The 17,942-nt window shown below is 36.1% G+C and overlaps 1 protein-coding gene across 2 annotated transcripts in view; it reads left to right on the top strand.

The window, feature by feature from the left end:
• Positions 1–17,942, top strand: part of LOC111507709 (homeobox protein caupolican) — a 114,583-nt gene that overhangs the window by 42,065 nt on the left and 54,576 nt on the right. Inside the window, exons 1-2 of one of the 2 annotated variants that reach the window (XM_074176535.1) lie at positions 6,642–6,901; positions 13,307–13,639. In XM_074176535.1, coding sequence (XP_074032636.1) covers positions 6,854–6,901; positions 13,307–13,639 — 381 coding nt within the window. In that variant the 5' untranslated portion in view covers positions 6,642–6,853. Of the gene's footprint in view, positions 1–6,641; positions 6,902–13,306; positions 13,640–17,942 lie in introns of those variants that run through there. The other variant, XM_074176534.1, reaches the window with a different exon arrangement.

The following is a 17,942-nucleotide window of genomic DNA, read 5'->3' as shown; positions in this document are numbered from 1 at the left end:
CATCTTTTTTAACAATCTTCTTTTGGAGTCGGTTGAAAATATCTCCAATACCTACACAGTATTTTTCCACGGCAATACTGAGTCACAATTTCCACTTCCGGAAATGTAATCCACATCCCGACTTTCCCGATACTTTCCCAGAAAGCATCATTCCTCAGGTGAATAACTTGAATATCTGAAACATAATAAATCACGGCTTATTCACACCATGCATGTATCTACGCGTATTTTTCTTGTAACCGCGTCCATATCCGAGATCCTTATCAAATATTTCCTCAAGTAAATTATGAATGTACGAACATTCACACCATAAATCACTTTCCTTCGCGAGTTACAAACAACGCCGATTTGAAATATCGCAATAATGGATATTTTGAAACGACTTTATCTTTTCGCTCTTTGTTCCCCAAGAAACAATCGTTATTTATGACTTTGTTGGTGGGTCCACTCACCGAAGACAATGAAGGCACGGCACAGAATTCAAATTACCTCCAACTGCTTTTTAATAACCTGTAAACAGACACTACTGAGACAATGGACAGAGTCTTGTTTGGAGCTTAATAATCGTGTATCGTCGTGAATAAAAGATGTGGATTATGCTTTTCCTGTATCTGTCTCGGAAATTATCAGTTAGAAGCTCGAGAAAACAGTTGATTTTCTGAAACAACTACTTCCCTGGCCAATACCACGAAGGGCGTTAGATTATATCCGACAGGTGTCAGGACTCTTCTCAGAAGCAATTTCTGCAAATGCTTTTGGCCGGAATCGCTTTTAAGTTATTGAAACGGGTACACAGTAAAAAGTATTTCTTCAAAAGAAGATCCTAGGTTGCTTTAAAATGTTTATCTATATTGGAAAAACTATTACTTTATACCAACATCGCCATGTTCCACCAGAAAATCACACTTTTTTCAACAAAGAAATCAAATTTCTTGGCCTATCAACGACATCATTCGTTTGATTATATCATTACGAAGATGAACTATTTTGAATCAAGAAAATATAATATCATCTCAAAATCCACCACCTCTTTGGAGGGAAAAATGAACTGTTTCAAATGGAAAGCAATATCAACTTGATCTGAACACATAGTGTTTGTTTGAATTCAATACTGTATCCCTTCAAATAACTCAATTCGTTTATAACAAGAGTTTTGTGAATCTACATACAAAATTATGTTATGATCGACTGAAAATAACAGGAATTTTGTATTGAATGAATAGGGTTTCTTTTGAAGAAGTATTTAATTCATTTCAGTTTGAAAAAAACTGTGGTGCTCTGGTCCTTCTATGACCCTCTTAAGTGAGAGGGGAGCGGGGAGTTCCTTTGTAAGCATCGCGTACGCGCCAGTATGTGTTGGAAACTGATGTTGGTGTGTTGCGATTTTGAGGAGGAAGTATTTTATGTGTCTGTAGGCAGTGCAATTTCTTTCCGATTATTTTGTATCTACCATAATAGAACAATTTTTACAAGACTGGGGTCTTGCACAGTTGAAAGATATTTTCAGGGGTAAGTATTACAATTGGATAAAACTCCGCTATATCAGTAAGTACCGCGTTGTATACGTAGTACCGAAGAGAAAGTGGTAAACTCTTAATTTTGACCCAATTTTGCGAAAATTATACCAATGCTCCGTAATTTTTCACACATGCATTATCACATTTGCCGAGCTCTGCAAGTGTATATGAATGTTTTTCATCACATGCTTTTTCAGGATGATATTTATAATTTGCAATTGCTCCAAATAAACCAATCATAATATGTAATGTATTATTTTGTTTCTTTTCTTACCACTTATAGCTGTTCATATTACAGATGTGATACTTTGGATTCAAGTAACTAAATACATCCAAATGAGAGGGACAGTCTATAAACAGAAGAATAAGTTCATCTTTGATGAAGTAAATGAGTTTATTTGATTCATACAAATAGAAGCGTTTCAATGAAAAATGCTTCTCTTCAAAGGAAAACAATTAATTTCTCATACGGAGACATTTAAATAATGTTCCAAGTAAACATATCATTCTTTCAAAACCCAAAGCAGTTTTGCTTTGCTCAGACTAAAGAATGCATACTTACTTCTCGTGAGCTAATGAGATTATTTATATTGAAATGTATGCACAATCTTGGTGGAATATTTTTTTTTACTTAAGAGAAACGTTTATTCAGTCCATTTGAAATAATGGTTCAAATTCAACTTGGGAGAATATGTTTCTCAGTTTGAAAAAATATGTCTTCATGAATATAGGAGAGCAAGATTTCTTTAAATCGAGATAATGTTCTTCACTTTGAGATTTTTATTTTTACTGTGTACACTTGCAGACCGATTTTTTAGCAAAACTTTGGTGCAAGTTTCGTTTTGCACACCATCTTTACTTTATTGAAGAATGACTGTACTAATATATTAAATAAGAGTCATTTTTGTGGAGCAGATCAGAGTTCTTCGTCGATTTTCCTGGAGATTTCAACTTGCCACAATCTGAAAAAAATTACAATTTTGATAGAGACCATCATACAGGTTCAGAAAAGTCAAACTTTTTAGTCAAATCCTAAGAAACGCTGAGTAAATTCAACGTATTTTCCGCCAAGCGAAATGAACTTTTGTTGCATTCGATAATTTTTTTTTCACTTTTTTTCTTCTATTCAAGTATTGCATAAAAGAAGACCCCGAAAAGTCCAGTCAGTCAGTAACTTTTTCCTTCAAGTTGTAAAAATTCAATAAACTAAATATTTAAAAATTGAATATCAATTCCAAGCTTACTCAAAATACTACCTTTTTCCGTTTTCAAAACCTGAAATCCACTATAAAGCTCTCGCCCCAAACTGAGCTAGCTCTAATTCCTTTGACACACCTTAAAATGATGAAAAGTTCAGATGTGACACGCCAGAGTCTACATGAACACACATACTGGATGTTTCACTCCAATTCGACCTAACTTCTTAACCCTCATTGAGAAATGCAACGTTTTGCTGCCGGTGAAGATGTGCATCCGCAGCGGATGTCCTGGGATCCAAATGTAATGACGCGACAAGTGTGCTGTCGTCAGCAAAGCAATATTTCGGATTCTCCGTTTTTCTTCCAATAAGTCGTTGATATATAATAAAAAGATGAATGGAGACAACATGGATCCCTGGAGAACACCAGCGTTGATGGTGGAAGTATTAGAGAGGTATCCATCGACAGCCACTTGCAGGGAATGTTATTTCAGGAATGTTACGACAAATCATAGCATGGCAAGCAAACCCTCATGCCACATGCCATAGAAATATCAAGCGCAACAACTCTTTACTCTCCATGTTTCTCGTTTGCGTTATTCCAAATATGGGTGACATATTTGGTCTCACATCTAGGAGTCATGAGATTTCAACTACATAACTTTTTTCACAGGAACAAGGTATATCGTTAATAAAGTTTTCGTTCTTCCAACCGTATTTTCGGGATTGGTTTCTGTCAAAAAAAGATCTCAATATGTTGTTAGTTCTAAGAGTTGTTCTTATATTATGCCTAGGTAAAACCGATGTGTCTCAGAAATTGAGACACATCGGTATGACGGTATGACCTAAGGTATGACGCTAGTTGTGGGGGATGTGTATTGTTGTTGGATTTGTGGTGATTGTGGGATCTGTAAATGTTGTATATTGATTTTACCAAATTCATTGAGATCTCTTCCCACAAACGTTTTGCTTCAAAACTGGTAATGATAATTATTTCCTCTCTCATATTATGAACTGATTTGCGAACTATCTTTGCCCTATCATACAAACATCTACTAATACCTGGTGATTAGATTTATAGTGGAGATATCTGATAATTTGAGTTATCTTTCGATAAACACTGGAGTATTCATCGATTTTTTTATCCTAACATCAACAAAAAAAGAAGTTGATTGTGGAGTTTCTTTTCTAATGTGAATTTGACCAAATAATTCAAAAAAACGTTGATATCATCTGGGTTAGAGCCCCAAGTAGCGAATACTTCATCAACATATCATTAGACCATTCTGTTAAGTTTTGATCTATGTTTCCTCAAAATGCTCAATGGAAATATTACTCAGAATTGGTGACAAGGATGAGCATATTGCCATTCCAATTTCTCCACTTGAACTGGAAAATACACACATCGGAAAAGTCTAGGGATATTTTTATAACATACTGAATATCATAAAAATAAATGCATGAGGTCGTTTAATTTCGAATAAATTGGTACACTCGACCAGCCTGTAGATTTCTATGGGTTGAACAAAGCCTGCAAAAACGGTAACTGATCTTTTATCAAGTTTTTTACAAACTGTAGGTTTTCGGCTTAAATGAATAATCTAAAAGTGTCGAGTTTGTACATTCTATGCAGTTCTTGCTCAGCAATTAAACTGGAAATATTGTGCTTTAACATGGAACGCCATCACTTACCATTGGCTGATATGAATAGAGCTGTAGGGCTTCTTCAAGGTGGCATGCGACAAAATGATGTAGCTCTTCGTTTGGGGGTCTCCCAAAGTGTTATCAGTCGATTGTGGCGGCGTTTCCGTGAAACTGGCAGTCCAGCCGAACAACATCCAGAGCGAGGACGCGCTACAACTGCAGTTCAAGACTGATTTTTGGTCTTAACCGCAAGAAGACAACCGACAATCACAGCACCTGAGTTGGTTAACGTGTTGCAGCAGACGCACCAGGTAACCATTGGTCGTGATACTGTCAGAAATCGACTGCATGAAGCAGATCTCCACAACAGAAGGCCACTTAGATGTCCACCTTTGTCGAGTGGCAATCGCGGTAGAAGATTAGAGTGGTGTCAAGAACATCAAAACTGGGATGCAAATGATTGGGCCACAGTTTTGTTTATAGACGAATCCAGATTTGGATTTCATCCAGATTCTCGTCGAGTAAGACTGTGGAGGCGACATGGAAATAATGAACGTTTGAGACACGTCCAGGAAGTCTACACATACAGAGGTGGTACAGTAATGCTATGGGGCGGAATCATGATCGGCGGCAGAACCGATCTCGTTTTTCCAAATCGCTCCCTCACAGCTCGACAGTACCTCGACACCATTCTTCTACCTATCGTCCGTCCGTTTGCTGGTGCTGTTGGTGAAAACTTCCACCTAATGCACGATAATGCTCGTCCATATGTCGCGCGTCTAGTGACTGACTGACCAACGAAGGAGTTGATGTATTGCCATGGCCAGCACAATCACCGGACCTGAATCCCGTCGAGCATGTGTGGGACATGCTTCAGCGAAGAATTACTCCGCATATGGGGAACATTCACACAACGTTTCAATTGAGAGAGCTTTTAATCGCTGAATGGGCGAATGTACCTCAACAAGACATTGACAATCTCATTTTGTCGATGCACGATAGATGTAGGGCCGTAATAAACCAGCGTGGAGGCCATACTCTGTACTGATTCCAATTTTTTTTGTATTATGATCTTTTTTCGGGGTGCCAAAGAAGAGCCATTTTTTTTTAGTTTTGCTTATATGCGCACTCAGTATTTTTGACCATTTAATAAATTTTGTTGTAAGTTACATTCGTTTAATAATCACCCGTCAACTTTTTTTCCCTAAAGCGATCTAAAAAAAAATAATTGCCATTTTAAAAAATATTCCTAGACTTTTCCGATGTGTGTAATTATCGATACAAATTAGAAACGATGGCAAAATTGCATGAAATGGGCTTCGAATTGATCCTGCATATACCATATTCACCAGATTTGGCTCCTAGCGACTTTTGGATGTTCGCAGACCCCTAAATTGTCCTCATCGGTAAGAAATTTCGCTCGAATGGAGAGGTTATTGTTGAAATTGAGGCTTATTTTGAGGCAAAAGATAAATCGTTTGACAAATGTTGTATTGAAATGTTGGAGCGGCACTGAAATGACTGTGTTGCTCTTGATAGAGATTACGTTGTACATGCGGTTTCTTTCTTATGCCCGGGGCTTTTTCAGCCCCTGTTACATCATTGATAGATTCAACTGCTGAATTTTGATAATCCTCGTCCTTAATAGCCCATATTTCAGTTATGTCACTTCTTAATCAATTTCACGCAGTAAAACATTTTGATGCTCAAAGGCATTACAAAGAACACCAAGTTAACAAGAGCTAGAGGAGCGCATACCGCCCAAAAGCCATATCTCCACGCTGCTGCCCCTCTATCATACGAATTAAGTTTATTACCATGTCCTTTTAATAAACATATCTAAGCAAACATACGTTCGTATCTTTAGCACTGTAAAGACACGTGTGACAATAAGAGCCAAACAGCACAAGGTGTAAAGTGGGTTTCCATGTAAAAACCGGAGCATCATTCGTCCGAATCGGAATACAAATGATGAGAGCTATTCATTCAGACAAACACCTTGTATCCAATAAATTCAGTTAGCGTTTTTGTTGCATTGAAGTGGGATTTGTCCGGATCTGTGGAGCCCCATAAACAAGATAGTCACGCGTGTTTTGCCCCCACTATCGTGGCCTAGGCGGGACGCCACGCCCGGAAAACGCTGTCGCAGCGGTGGGGGTCCAATGAGGCCTCGCGCTGGCGCTGTAGCTCCGCTTTTTTCGTGTAGTTGTTGGTTGTAAGTTTTTGGAACGCCCAGATGCGCGGGTGCAGGGGGCAGAGCATTTCCGTTGCGTTCCACGACAGGCTTATACCTCAGTTACTATCAGATCGCTTCGGATCTCACATCGCTGAGTGATTGTTGTTTGTTTATGTTGATGTGGCGACGAGGGTTGTTTTCCATCACACCAAGGACATGATGGTGGTGTTGTGTTTACGGATGGATTAATTTTGTGTTGTGAGTGACTGTGGGAGATACATTATTTTTCGATTCGGACCAGTTGACACTTGTAGTGAAATGGCAGCTTATGCACAATTTGGTTACTCCTATCCGACGGCGTCACAGGTATCTATCATTTACATCATACAATTTTTCAGTTTGAATTCTTTGGGAAACGTGATGATTTATTATTGCATCAGTTCATTGCGATACCTAGTTAAAAATTTCCAGAAATGGGTAATTGATTTTGATCCCAGTGTTTCTATTTATAGATCCTCCGTTAGTTCTCATAGATAGTGGTATTCCAGGACAGAAAATTAAGGTGTCTTTGTAATGATAACGATTTAGATTTCTTTAAACTATTTCAGTATTCTCAAAACTCGTTGAATCTCACATAAATCATTTAATTTTTGATAATCGATCATCAGGAGTTTCGAATCAATCAGCCTGGTCCGGTGATTCTTTGTTATTGATGAGAAATCAAGTCTTCTTATATTTCTAGTGCATAACATTTCATCACTTTCATTTTGTAAGCAACATCTGTGTGGAAAATATACACTTTTTTGTTTCAAGTACTATTTTTGACATAAGACAATTGACTTTTTTCCGTATATTCTGATTTTGACGTATGACATTATTTTATACTAAGATTTATCTCATGTACTTTGTTAATTTTCAACAATTCATCGTTTTCAAGTCAGAATTTCAAAAGATTTTCAATTTGTTAGGATGTTCCTTCACCGACGGTAGATTTGTCTAAGAATAAAAAAGCTATTAATAATTTTTCAAACTGAATAAACTTTTCAACTTCTATATTATCATTTTATTATACAATTGAGAACAATTGAATGATTTTATTTCGATTATTGTCCTAAAAATTGAATATCGACGAAAGATTCATTCTCCTATGTTCATTCATCATCATTTTAGAGTACTCATCAACTAGTTCAATATTCTTGGATTCAACATAGGAAAAATATTTGAGTCGAGATTTTAGTTTTGACATCTATTCAATCAAATTCCCCCAATACCGAATACTATTATTATTTATAATTACCGATCACTGGTTGAGCAGCCGACATAAAATAAATGTATTGCCATACCAAAACATTATATTCATGTTTAGACTGTATAACTAATGAATCAAATCGATTTTCCTTTCCTGAATGGTTGAGCATCCGATATGAAATGAATGTATCGGTATACCTAGACTATACTTATGTGTAGGACTGTATGACTAATGAATTAAATCAATTTTGGAAATTGATTTCTTAGTGATGGGATGTTGTGACATATATGATCAGCCTATATTATCAGCATACCGCCAGATAATAGAATACTATAATTATTCATGATTACCGATCACTATTCTTTAGATGCTTGAGCAGCCGACATGAAATAAACGTATCAGCATACCAAAAGACAATATTCATGTTTGAGACTGTATAAATAATGAATCAAATAATTTGTTTTGGAAATAAAATGAAGATGTTAGTGATGCGATGTTCTGACATATATTATCAGGATTTATTATCAGTTTACCCTCAGTTAACCAAATACTACCATTATTTATTATTACCGATCACTATTTTCTAATATGGTTGAGCAGCCGACATGAAATAAATGTATCGGCATACCAGAAGATCATTTTCATGTTTAGGACTGTATAACTAATTATCCTTCATGGGTAAGGTGGAACTTCTTTTGGAGACTAAAATTGATTTGTACTAATGCGATGTTCTGGCATATCAGCCTGTATCATCAGTACCGTCAGTTAACTTACAGCTCATAGAAACCGGTGTTTAGGTTCTTCAATAAAGGAATTGGAGTCAAAATGGCGATAATGTATCCGTTGTGTGTTCAGCTAATGCATTTCGAATCCAAATAATCCATTATGGGCGATGGAAAGATAATGAATTAGAATATGTGCCTATTCAAAGGTTTCCTTTTGTATTCAACTCCACCCCTATCGCCCTCTTCAGTCGTCACACATTGTGATCATCGCCATCTTAATTTTGAATTTTTCCACAGTAACGGTTTACATTTGTTCCGGGTCTCAATTTGATAAACACGTTTCTCAAGGTGTAGTTATTATGATTCATATAGCAACCTTTGAATTTGAATAATCTCTGGGCCAACTTATATTCAAATAGTTGACAACCGTTAGTTACATAGTTGCAAGAGTAATTCTGATTTATGTTTAGGTTATGTATCTGCGGGATATTGATTAATGGGTTGTTCACGAGAGCTGAAGAATGTGAAATATATATGTTTATTTTTTGAGATACTGAAAAAGTAGCTATCGTTATGCAAAACAAGTTGATGAATGATTTCCACTGGAAATAAACTGTCATGGTTGACAGGTATCTACCAATATTTGCGTTGTTGAATTGATACCGGCTATTTGAGAAGAACTAGTTTGGTCAACTTCATCTTTATTTGAATATAGTTTCAATTTATTCACAACAACGATGATATAAAACACTCAAATATAGCTTTAACAAAACTAAAAGTGATTCTATGAATTGTGATGAATGATAGTGTAGACAATAGAAATCGCTCTTTGAAGTATTATTAACTTACGCAAGTAATAATTTAATACTACAGTAAATTGATTGACATTATTTGGAGAACCAGTATATTACGTATATTGATGACTATTGACTAGGAATTTGTGATATGTGACCTTTATGAACTTGTTTCCTTATGATGCTGATGTGGTTTCAATAGATCAGTTATCATCATCACTTTTATTTTAATTTATTATTTCCAAAATTTGATTAGGTTTCATTGATAATTTTAGATGATGTGAATAAATGAACATCACTCGACATCGAAGAGAAATTTGGGGGTCTTCGAAAAGTTTAAAATTGAGTCATAAGGGTGGACCAAAACTAGCAAAACCAAAAATAATAATAGAGGGACTATCTGAGGTGTAATATCACTGAAATTCGATAATATTTCCCAAAGATAACGAGATAGGAACAATGGAAGAGGTAGGTGTTTTGAATTTTAATTCGAAATATTTATTTTCTACGATATACAGGCTGATTTTGCTTTGTTGAGGGTCAGTTTTATAAAACAGAAATGATGATGGTCCAAGGATGAAACCCTGAGGCGCGTTTGCTTAGGATATGTGTTTTGGTTGTTAGGTCAAATGCCTAGTTAGTGCATTGAGTCAGATTCGTGGATAAATTTCGGTGATTACATTTGGTGGGTCACAAAGAAGAGATTCTGTTTCGAAGTGATGCAGAGACATAAAATAACTACTACACCTTCGCGAAACTCACTACTAAGTAAAGTATTCCTGCGATTGAGGTGAACCTCAGAAAGGAGATAAATCAATAATTATCTCGTTCGCCGCAAAGAAGCTGTCGAAGAAATGCACTCTTGTTCCTAATAAAGCACATCTGTGTTCAGTTCAGTTGAAACCGGATTTCCAGGAAGCATAGAAATCGCTAGGTGAAGTAATTACAGATTGGTATTGGGCTCACGTGCGTAAAGAGACGAATAAACATGCCGAGGGCCGCAAACATTTACCCAGCACTCATGGCCGGGTAATATACGGCCTTTTAGACAGCCGACAGGGTTGCCAACGTTATTTGTGCGGGTCTGCCGAAAAAACACTTAGCGGTGTCATGGTTCTTTAAGAGTCATGAAATCGAAATTTCCTGCTAGTCTAACCGATGCATACCTCTTCATTATTATATCAACAAAGTTCTCCACCTTGTATCTGTCTGTCTGTAATCAACGGACGGAGTGACTCATGAGGAAAGTATATAGGTATAACACATTCATGTTTCGAAAATCTGCCTAAGCCCCTTGAGGTTTAACATATTTTTCATAGGTCTTTAGGTAATTGACAATGAATTTGAACAGATACAACATTATTTCTTATGAAATTTGTGTTTATCCATATCAGAAATGTATTCAAGATTGGATTAGTTTCTGATTGAAATTGAATTGATGTTTCACCTGACCCAATACCATGAATTACTGTTCAAGAAATTACATGTTTTCAAAAATATGTTTGGTTATAATATAATAAAACACACTAATAGTGAGGGTGACTATTGAATTTCATAATGAGAAGATTCCATCTATACAATGTATTAATATCTTTTTAAGCAGCTGAAATGAATATTTTCAACTATTATTCCATCCAAAATTCTAATATATCAATCAGTATACATCCGTGTTATAACTCACTATGGGCATATAACATCCGTATACCTATAGAGATAAATCATGTAAATAGTACTGTAAATATGCAACCATAAAAAAGGTTAAGCTTTGAAAAATGATTTAACTCGAGCACATAATGTATTACTCAATATTATTCTCAGATTTAACTGTGCCAGCTTCTCTGCCAAACCTTTCTGACTCATCAGCCAAACATAAGCACAATCAAAAAGTCAATTTCGAAATCAGACAAAGCGGTACTAAAGCAAATATCATCCCCGTGAATCTAGAGTGTACGCAAACTTCAACAAATTAGTTATCGATAGTATAACAGAGCTATCTAAATCCAGCCATTAGAAAACATTGTACAATCGTTTCTCTATTTATCCTGAAAACATTCCCAGAGATTCGCGTGAAGAGGATATACATCAAATATCCATTTGTTCAAGATACTCCATCATTTTGTGTCACATTATCCACAATATGAATGATAAGCGAATAGCGGTAACATCTGTTCCTTAGATTCCTACAAATAAAACTTGTTATTTATACTGGGAAAGCACCTAGCACACTTAATCAATTCATTTATCAATATATTTTTGTGCGTTCCTTGCTATCCGTGCTGTGTATAATATATAGTTTATTGAATGATTCGAATTTATAGCTAGTTAGTTTCCATTTTGAATTAAAACTGGATAAATGTCACTGTAACCAGGTAGCTGAAGAGATTTACTGCTTCTTATTGCTTCTCAGAACTTGAGATTTGAAATGTCAGAAATAGTTGTCGACTTTCTAACAACTAATCATTATCATTTACCTCATTACGCTTAGCCAGATACATACTGAGTTGAAAGAAGGACACTACTTATCCTTTATTTTCACAGCATTCACACAACAAATAAAAATCTCATAATCAATATGAATTGGACACTGGCAAAGCTATTTTTCGAATTTTCTGGCCGTGATCTGCAGTTTTTCAATGACTGCTGTTTCGCCTACAACTGCGTATGTATTATCAAACGGAATGAGGCAACGGACGCAATACATCTGTCTGGCAAAATGCCAGATATGAAAACCTACAGGCCAGTAAATCCAAAATAATCCTTTAATGTGGAACGAAAATTACCACACCATAGCGGTAAATAAAATTTATTGTTTACTCAAATGCACACCAAATTCACCTTCGAAAACTGTTCTATTCAGGAGAGATTATAGTTTTTGGGAATAAAGTTTTCAGCTTTCCACCGTCCAATCTAACAAAACTGAGGAAACTTCAAATTTCTTTCAGAACAATCTGGAAGAAATGGATGAAACATTTTCTATAAACAGATCTCCAGAAAATTCAGTGGCTGTAAAATGGTACTCCCTTTTATGAAATCAATAAATGTCGACCGAATGGAAAAATTGAAACAGCTTTATTCATGTCAAAGCAGGACGTCGTTATCAAAAAGCAGTAAAACTATTCCAATTACTCCAATATGTCGAAAGTTCTTGAAAAAAATCGGTCAGTAAGGTTCAGAAGACTGGTTGTGTCCGTAAAAGTGGTAGCTGTGGATCATGAGGTATCCTCTACTACTTTTGAAAAATAACCTAAAAAATTATATTACATACCTGTTCGGATGATCCTCTGTAATTCACAGAAAATGATAAGGATTCCTGACATTTTTGAATTGATATTCTTGAAATACCCACATATGTTTCGATAATGACATCCACTCCCAATATTTGGGTAGTTGAATGTTTGCGTAATCATTCTAGGTGAATATTTTGTGAGATCAAGTGAATAGATGACAATTATTCAAAACGATTGACAAGCAGACGTGGATTGTTAGAATGGCCTGCTAATTACTTGGTAGTCACATCGCATTGCAAATTGGTTTACATTAGATCATAACAAATATTTTCCAAAATGGGGGCGGTAGACCAAAAAAATCGAGATTTGATAACTCTAGTTTTTGGCGAATATTTGATCTGAAAAAAAATTCTAGTTCTCCGTTTCCTAGATAGCAATGGATCAGAAAAAAACAGCCTATGTAATGTAAAAAATATATTTGTAAACAGACATCATTATTGTTAGGGCGAATGAAAAAATATGAACTACAATTTTGAATACAATTTTCATCAAAATCATGATGTTGATCATTTGTCTGAGGATTTTTAAAACGCAAATTGAACCGGAAATCAGTTTTCAATAGAAAAATAAAATTATTATCAAAAAGAGAGGTCTTTCCAACAAGTGACAAGTTTCTCTATGTACATCCGACGTAAAAATTGTCCAACCTTGTCAATAAGTCGTGTTGAAAAATAGAAGAAGGGATGGTACATATTAACAAACACTTTTTGTTCTAGCTGTTGGTATCGGGTCAACCAACCACTAACTCCGGCTCCTCTCCCGTTTCCGGTTCTTTGAGTCCCGGAGGATCTGCAGGTCTTCCCGGAGCCCTCTCTCCCGGAGGAACCTCCAGTACGGGCCCCACGCAATGTTGCGAATCTGGACGACCTCTGGTTACTGACCCGGTGACGGGCCAGAGTGTGTGTTCATGTCAGTACGATTCTGCGAGGTTGGCAGCCCTGCAGTACCGGAATGCGAGCGTCGGCATGTATGGAACCCCTTATCCTTCGACGGACCAAAATCCCTATCCCAGCATAGGCGTTGAGAGTTCTGCTTTCTACTCACCACTGGTAAGTTGATTTTTTGAAAAATATTTTCCATTATTCCACCAAGATCTTCAGAAATCACTAATAAAGGATATGGATATCCTCGAGGAACTGTAGTGTTGAAAAATGATGGTAATATTCAGTTATGGTAGTTGCAATAATAGTCGATGAAACAATAGAAAAAAATGTTGATCATTTAAAGCTATTTTGTGGTTTTTTAATGTTTCCTGGTGTTACTGCCTCATTTGGACGTCTACTGCGTTCTGAATCATCAGTGTCTCTACGGACACGTTTAAAGTCAGCAAACCAACGTTTAATTCTTCATGGAATCATTCATCTTTTTCTTTATGTATTCTGTCATACATTTTCAAGTCACTGAGTCACTGAGTCACTGAAAAATGATGGTAATATTCAGTTATGGTAGTTGCAATAATAGTCGATGAAACAATAGAAAAAAATGTTGATCATTTAAAGCTATTTTGTGGTTTTTTAATGTTTCCTGGTGTTACTGCCTCATTTGGACGTCTACTGCGTTCTGAATCATCAGTGTCTCTACGGACACGTTTAAAGTCAGCAAACCAACGTTTAATTCTTCATGGAATCATTCATCTTTTTCTTTATGTATTCTGTCATACATTTTCAAGTCACTGAGTCACTGAGTCACTGAAAAATGATGGTAATATTCAGTTATGGTAGTTGCAATAATAGTCGATGAAACAATAGAAAAAAATGTTGATCATTTAAAGCTATTTTGTGGTTTTTTAATGTTTCCTTGTGTTACTGCCTCATTTGGACGTCTACTGCGTTCTGAATCATCAGTGTCTCTACGGACACGTTTAAAGTCAGCAAACCAACGTTTAATTCTTCATGGAATCATTCATCTTTTTCTTTATGTATTCTGTCATACATTTTCAAGTCACTGAGTCACTGAGTCACTGAAAAATGATGGTAATATTCAGTTATGGTAGTTGCAATAATAGTCGATGAAACAATAGAAAAAAATGTTGATCATTTAAAGCTATTTTGTGGTTTTTTAATGTTTCCTTGTGTTACTGCCTCATTTGGACGTCTACTGCGTTCTGAATCATCAGTGTCTCTACGGACACGTTTAAAGTCAGCAAACCAACGTTTAATTCTTCATGGAATCATTCATCTTTTTCTTTATGTATTCTGTCATACATTTTCAAGTCACTGAGCAACTTCCCATTTCTAAAGTATAAATACTCATTGTTTTCCACCCACTGTTATTCCATTAATTTTTTTTCTTTTCGATACAATATTTATTCACTTTTGCATTTTTCAAACGTATCGTGGAGTCGATAAAAAACTCCATTGTGATCACATCATTGAATAGAACTGACCGATACTTGATGAAAATCCATATTCAAAAAACTGATAAATAGTTTTTTTTTGTGATCACATCAACTGAAATTGCTGTAGTCCGACCCTGTTCACACAAAATCCGATAAAACAAAAACCGGCCGGGAACAAAGCAGGCTAAAAAAGCAAATCAATATTTTGTCTACGAGTCCGAAAAGCCTTTAAAGTGGACAGGACATAATCTATTAAGTACCATACAAGTATAAAAGCCAAATACTACAACTCTGAGCAAACTAAAGTGAAATATGAGTACGTTGGCAGTCCGCTGGCGAATAGGGTTTTGTATGAAGTGCAACTTCAGCGGGAAATATCCGATATCAAGGATATCTGCCAATGCGATCTGTGCCTGTGCATGTTTGTTTTGAATCGAATTTTGTACGTTTCATGATTGGAAAGCCTTTTTGTGGTCGTTCTTTTTCTGTTAGGTGGATACAAAACGAAAATTTAGGCAGTAGGGAAAGTTCTGAATGTTCGGATATTGCAACTGTCGAAATTGTGAACCAGAGATAAATTCATTGCTTATCTTAGCAGTCATTAATGAGTGTTTATTTTTTTGCTGTAATGTCAAGTTGATATTTTTTGATAGGCTTGTTTTTTGTTTCACAAATGACTAGCGATCCGCCACGGTTCCGCAATGCTGCATACAGATGCAATGCTGATACAAAATATATATGTAAACCCGTGCTATCACTGTTATTCATAAAGTTCTATATGAGAGCGGAGTACGGCTTTCGACGCGCCGCCAGCCCCCCGGCCGGTACCGCCGGAACCACTATGCCGTTTTGAATTCGTGATATCTTGGGAAACATTCATTTGAATTACATGTTGTAAAGGGCCATATTGATCTATATTGAATGCACAATGCATATAAGGTACTTAATAAGGATTAATGCTGTATTGCCTACACCTTTGTGATGTGTTTTTTTTTCTTGATACCTTGAGAGCTGCCCTGTACTAGTTTGTACAGGTTTCGTGTTGTATGTTCGTCATATTCTTCTGGACGTAATTTCGTTCGGTCCGATCTTTTGTAGTTCGGTGAGTTTTCCAGTCTGAATTGGCCCATCTTGGCCTTCCCCATTATCACAAAGTGTAAAGGAGGCAGCTTCAGGAGTGTCTCCAATGCAACTATTGGGGTAGCTTTTAAGGTGTACAATACTGTAGTACATTTTTTGATCCATCTGGCAGAGTTCAGCCAGCGTTTGCAATGTAAGCGCAAAAAGATGTGTCGAATCTAATGAGCTTTCACAAACTCCTAGCTATCCGATTCATCTGTTTGGAATATCTAACAGAATCTCACGGTTGAGTAGAATTCGAAAGATAATATTTCAAATCACTAATCTTTAGAAAATCTCTTTTTGAAACCAGAACCAACCTACATATTATTCAAATTATTCGTAATTTGATCTTTCAATCAATATTCTTTGGGAAGAAGTGAGTACAAATTCTGAAGTCATGAAAATTCAAGTCTATGTCAATAAATAATTTGAAGCTCATTTGATTTCTACTTTCAAAATAGTATATGTAGTTACGAGTTAGGTTCAGTCTGATTCAAATTCAATTTCATCTAAACACCGCTCGAACATATTGAATTCGTCGGTACATCTACTTCGGTTACGGAACCTTTATCATTTATTTACCCCAGATAAAAACCGATAGTGTATCTCTTGTAAATACGATATCCATTCAAAGAATAATGACCACCTATTAAGCAAGGAAAATATTTCTCCGACCGATTCGATTCATTTATCGAAGAATAATAAGGCGGTAAATCATTCGAAATTACTAATTATTTTTAATTAGCGAAGAACGCTGTCTTTGAGTTCATCAGATGTGCAGTTAATTTAATTGAATTTGCTTAATCAAATCATATATCGGTAACAAATAACGACATGTTCATTGCAAATTGCTCCATCGCGCAAAACAAACTCATTAAACCAACTTTCAAATGAGTCATTTGAGAAACTAATAATGGCAGAGACAGAGCAAATGTGACAGGATGTACATAAAATCATAACATTCCTCAAACTGATAAAATAGTATGGAAATTGAGAAATAAAACTTCCTACGTTTTTTTTTCTCAATTTTCAGGATGGTCTCCTGCCACGTAGTAATGGCTACATCCATCAATTTTGATAAAACTGCAGTTGATTTCAAATGAAAAAAATTGGGAGTTCTACGGGGAACCATACCAAGGTCAGTGTTTTCAAAGGGAAGTTCTTCTGCTGACGCAACCCACTGAAAACCGTCGTAAGGTGGAAATTCTGTCATTGCCTACCCATAAAAATTATTAACGTCTAAATATAAAAGATTGTGAAGATTTTTCCGGAGTGTATGCTTCCATATATTTATTATTTGCTTCAGAATATCTATTCGAACAAACCGACATTCCGCTCCGTATCTCCTCATCTAGAAACATAATTATGTCAATGTCTTTTAAAATTTGTAGTTTACATTTCGTATACTTCAACATGGCATAGTATAATTCCACGCGGCGTCCATACCATAAGTTGCCATGCTTTTTGACGAAAATTTCCAAAAACGATTGTCAGTAATGAAATATCCGTTTTCCAATATAGGGTCCCATACGATCCCAAATTTGTAATTTTGAATGACTCCCAAACATTTTGTGCGTGAGCATATTTTGCATTTGTCATGTATTCATCGTTTACTTTATCATAGAATTCTTCTCATGATGGTCCTGCTGTAACTGTTTGGTTCGGTTACAGAAACTAAGAGTAAATCACACCAGTCAGTGATCATGGTCTCATTTTGATGGGTTTTTGCCTTCCGGCACTCAGTGCCTGAGTGCCTAAAGGCACTCAGAACGTCTTCTGTTGTCGTGGATGATACACTTCATCCCACGTGACGACCCGATCCGAGAAAGAATCATTTATTGCAAAAATAAAAACGTTGGTGAAGAAATATAGATCTGGAGTCCCTTGGATCA

This window comes from Leptinotarsa decemlineata, unplaced genomic scaffold (assembly GCF_025532065.1).
Source record: "Leptinotarsa decemlineata unplaced genomic scaffold, Ldec_3_MD MMD2_tig00001719_RagTag_RagTag, whole genome shotgun sequence".
Taxonomy (NCBI): Eukaryota; Metazoa; Arthropoda; class Insecta; order Coleoptera; family Chrysomelidae; genus Leptinotarsa; species Leptinotarsa decemlineata.
The sequence above is the reverse complement of the archived record's forward strand: the minus strand, read 5'-3'. Positions and strand labels throughout refer to the sequence as shown.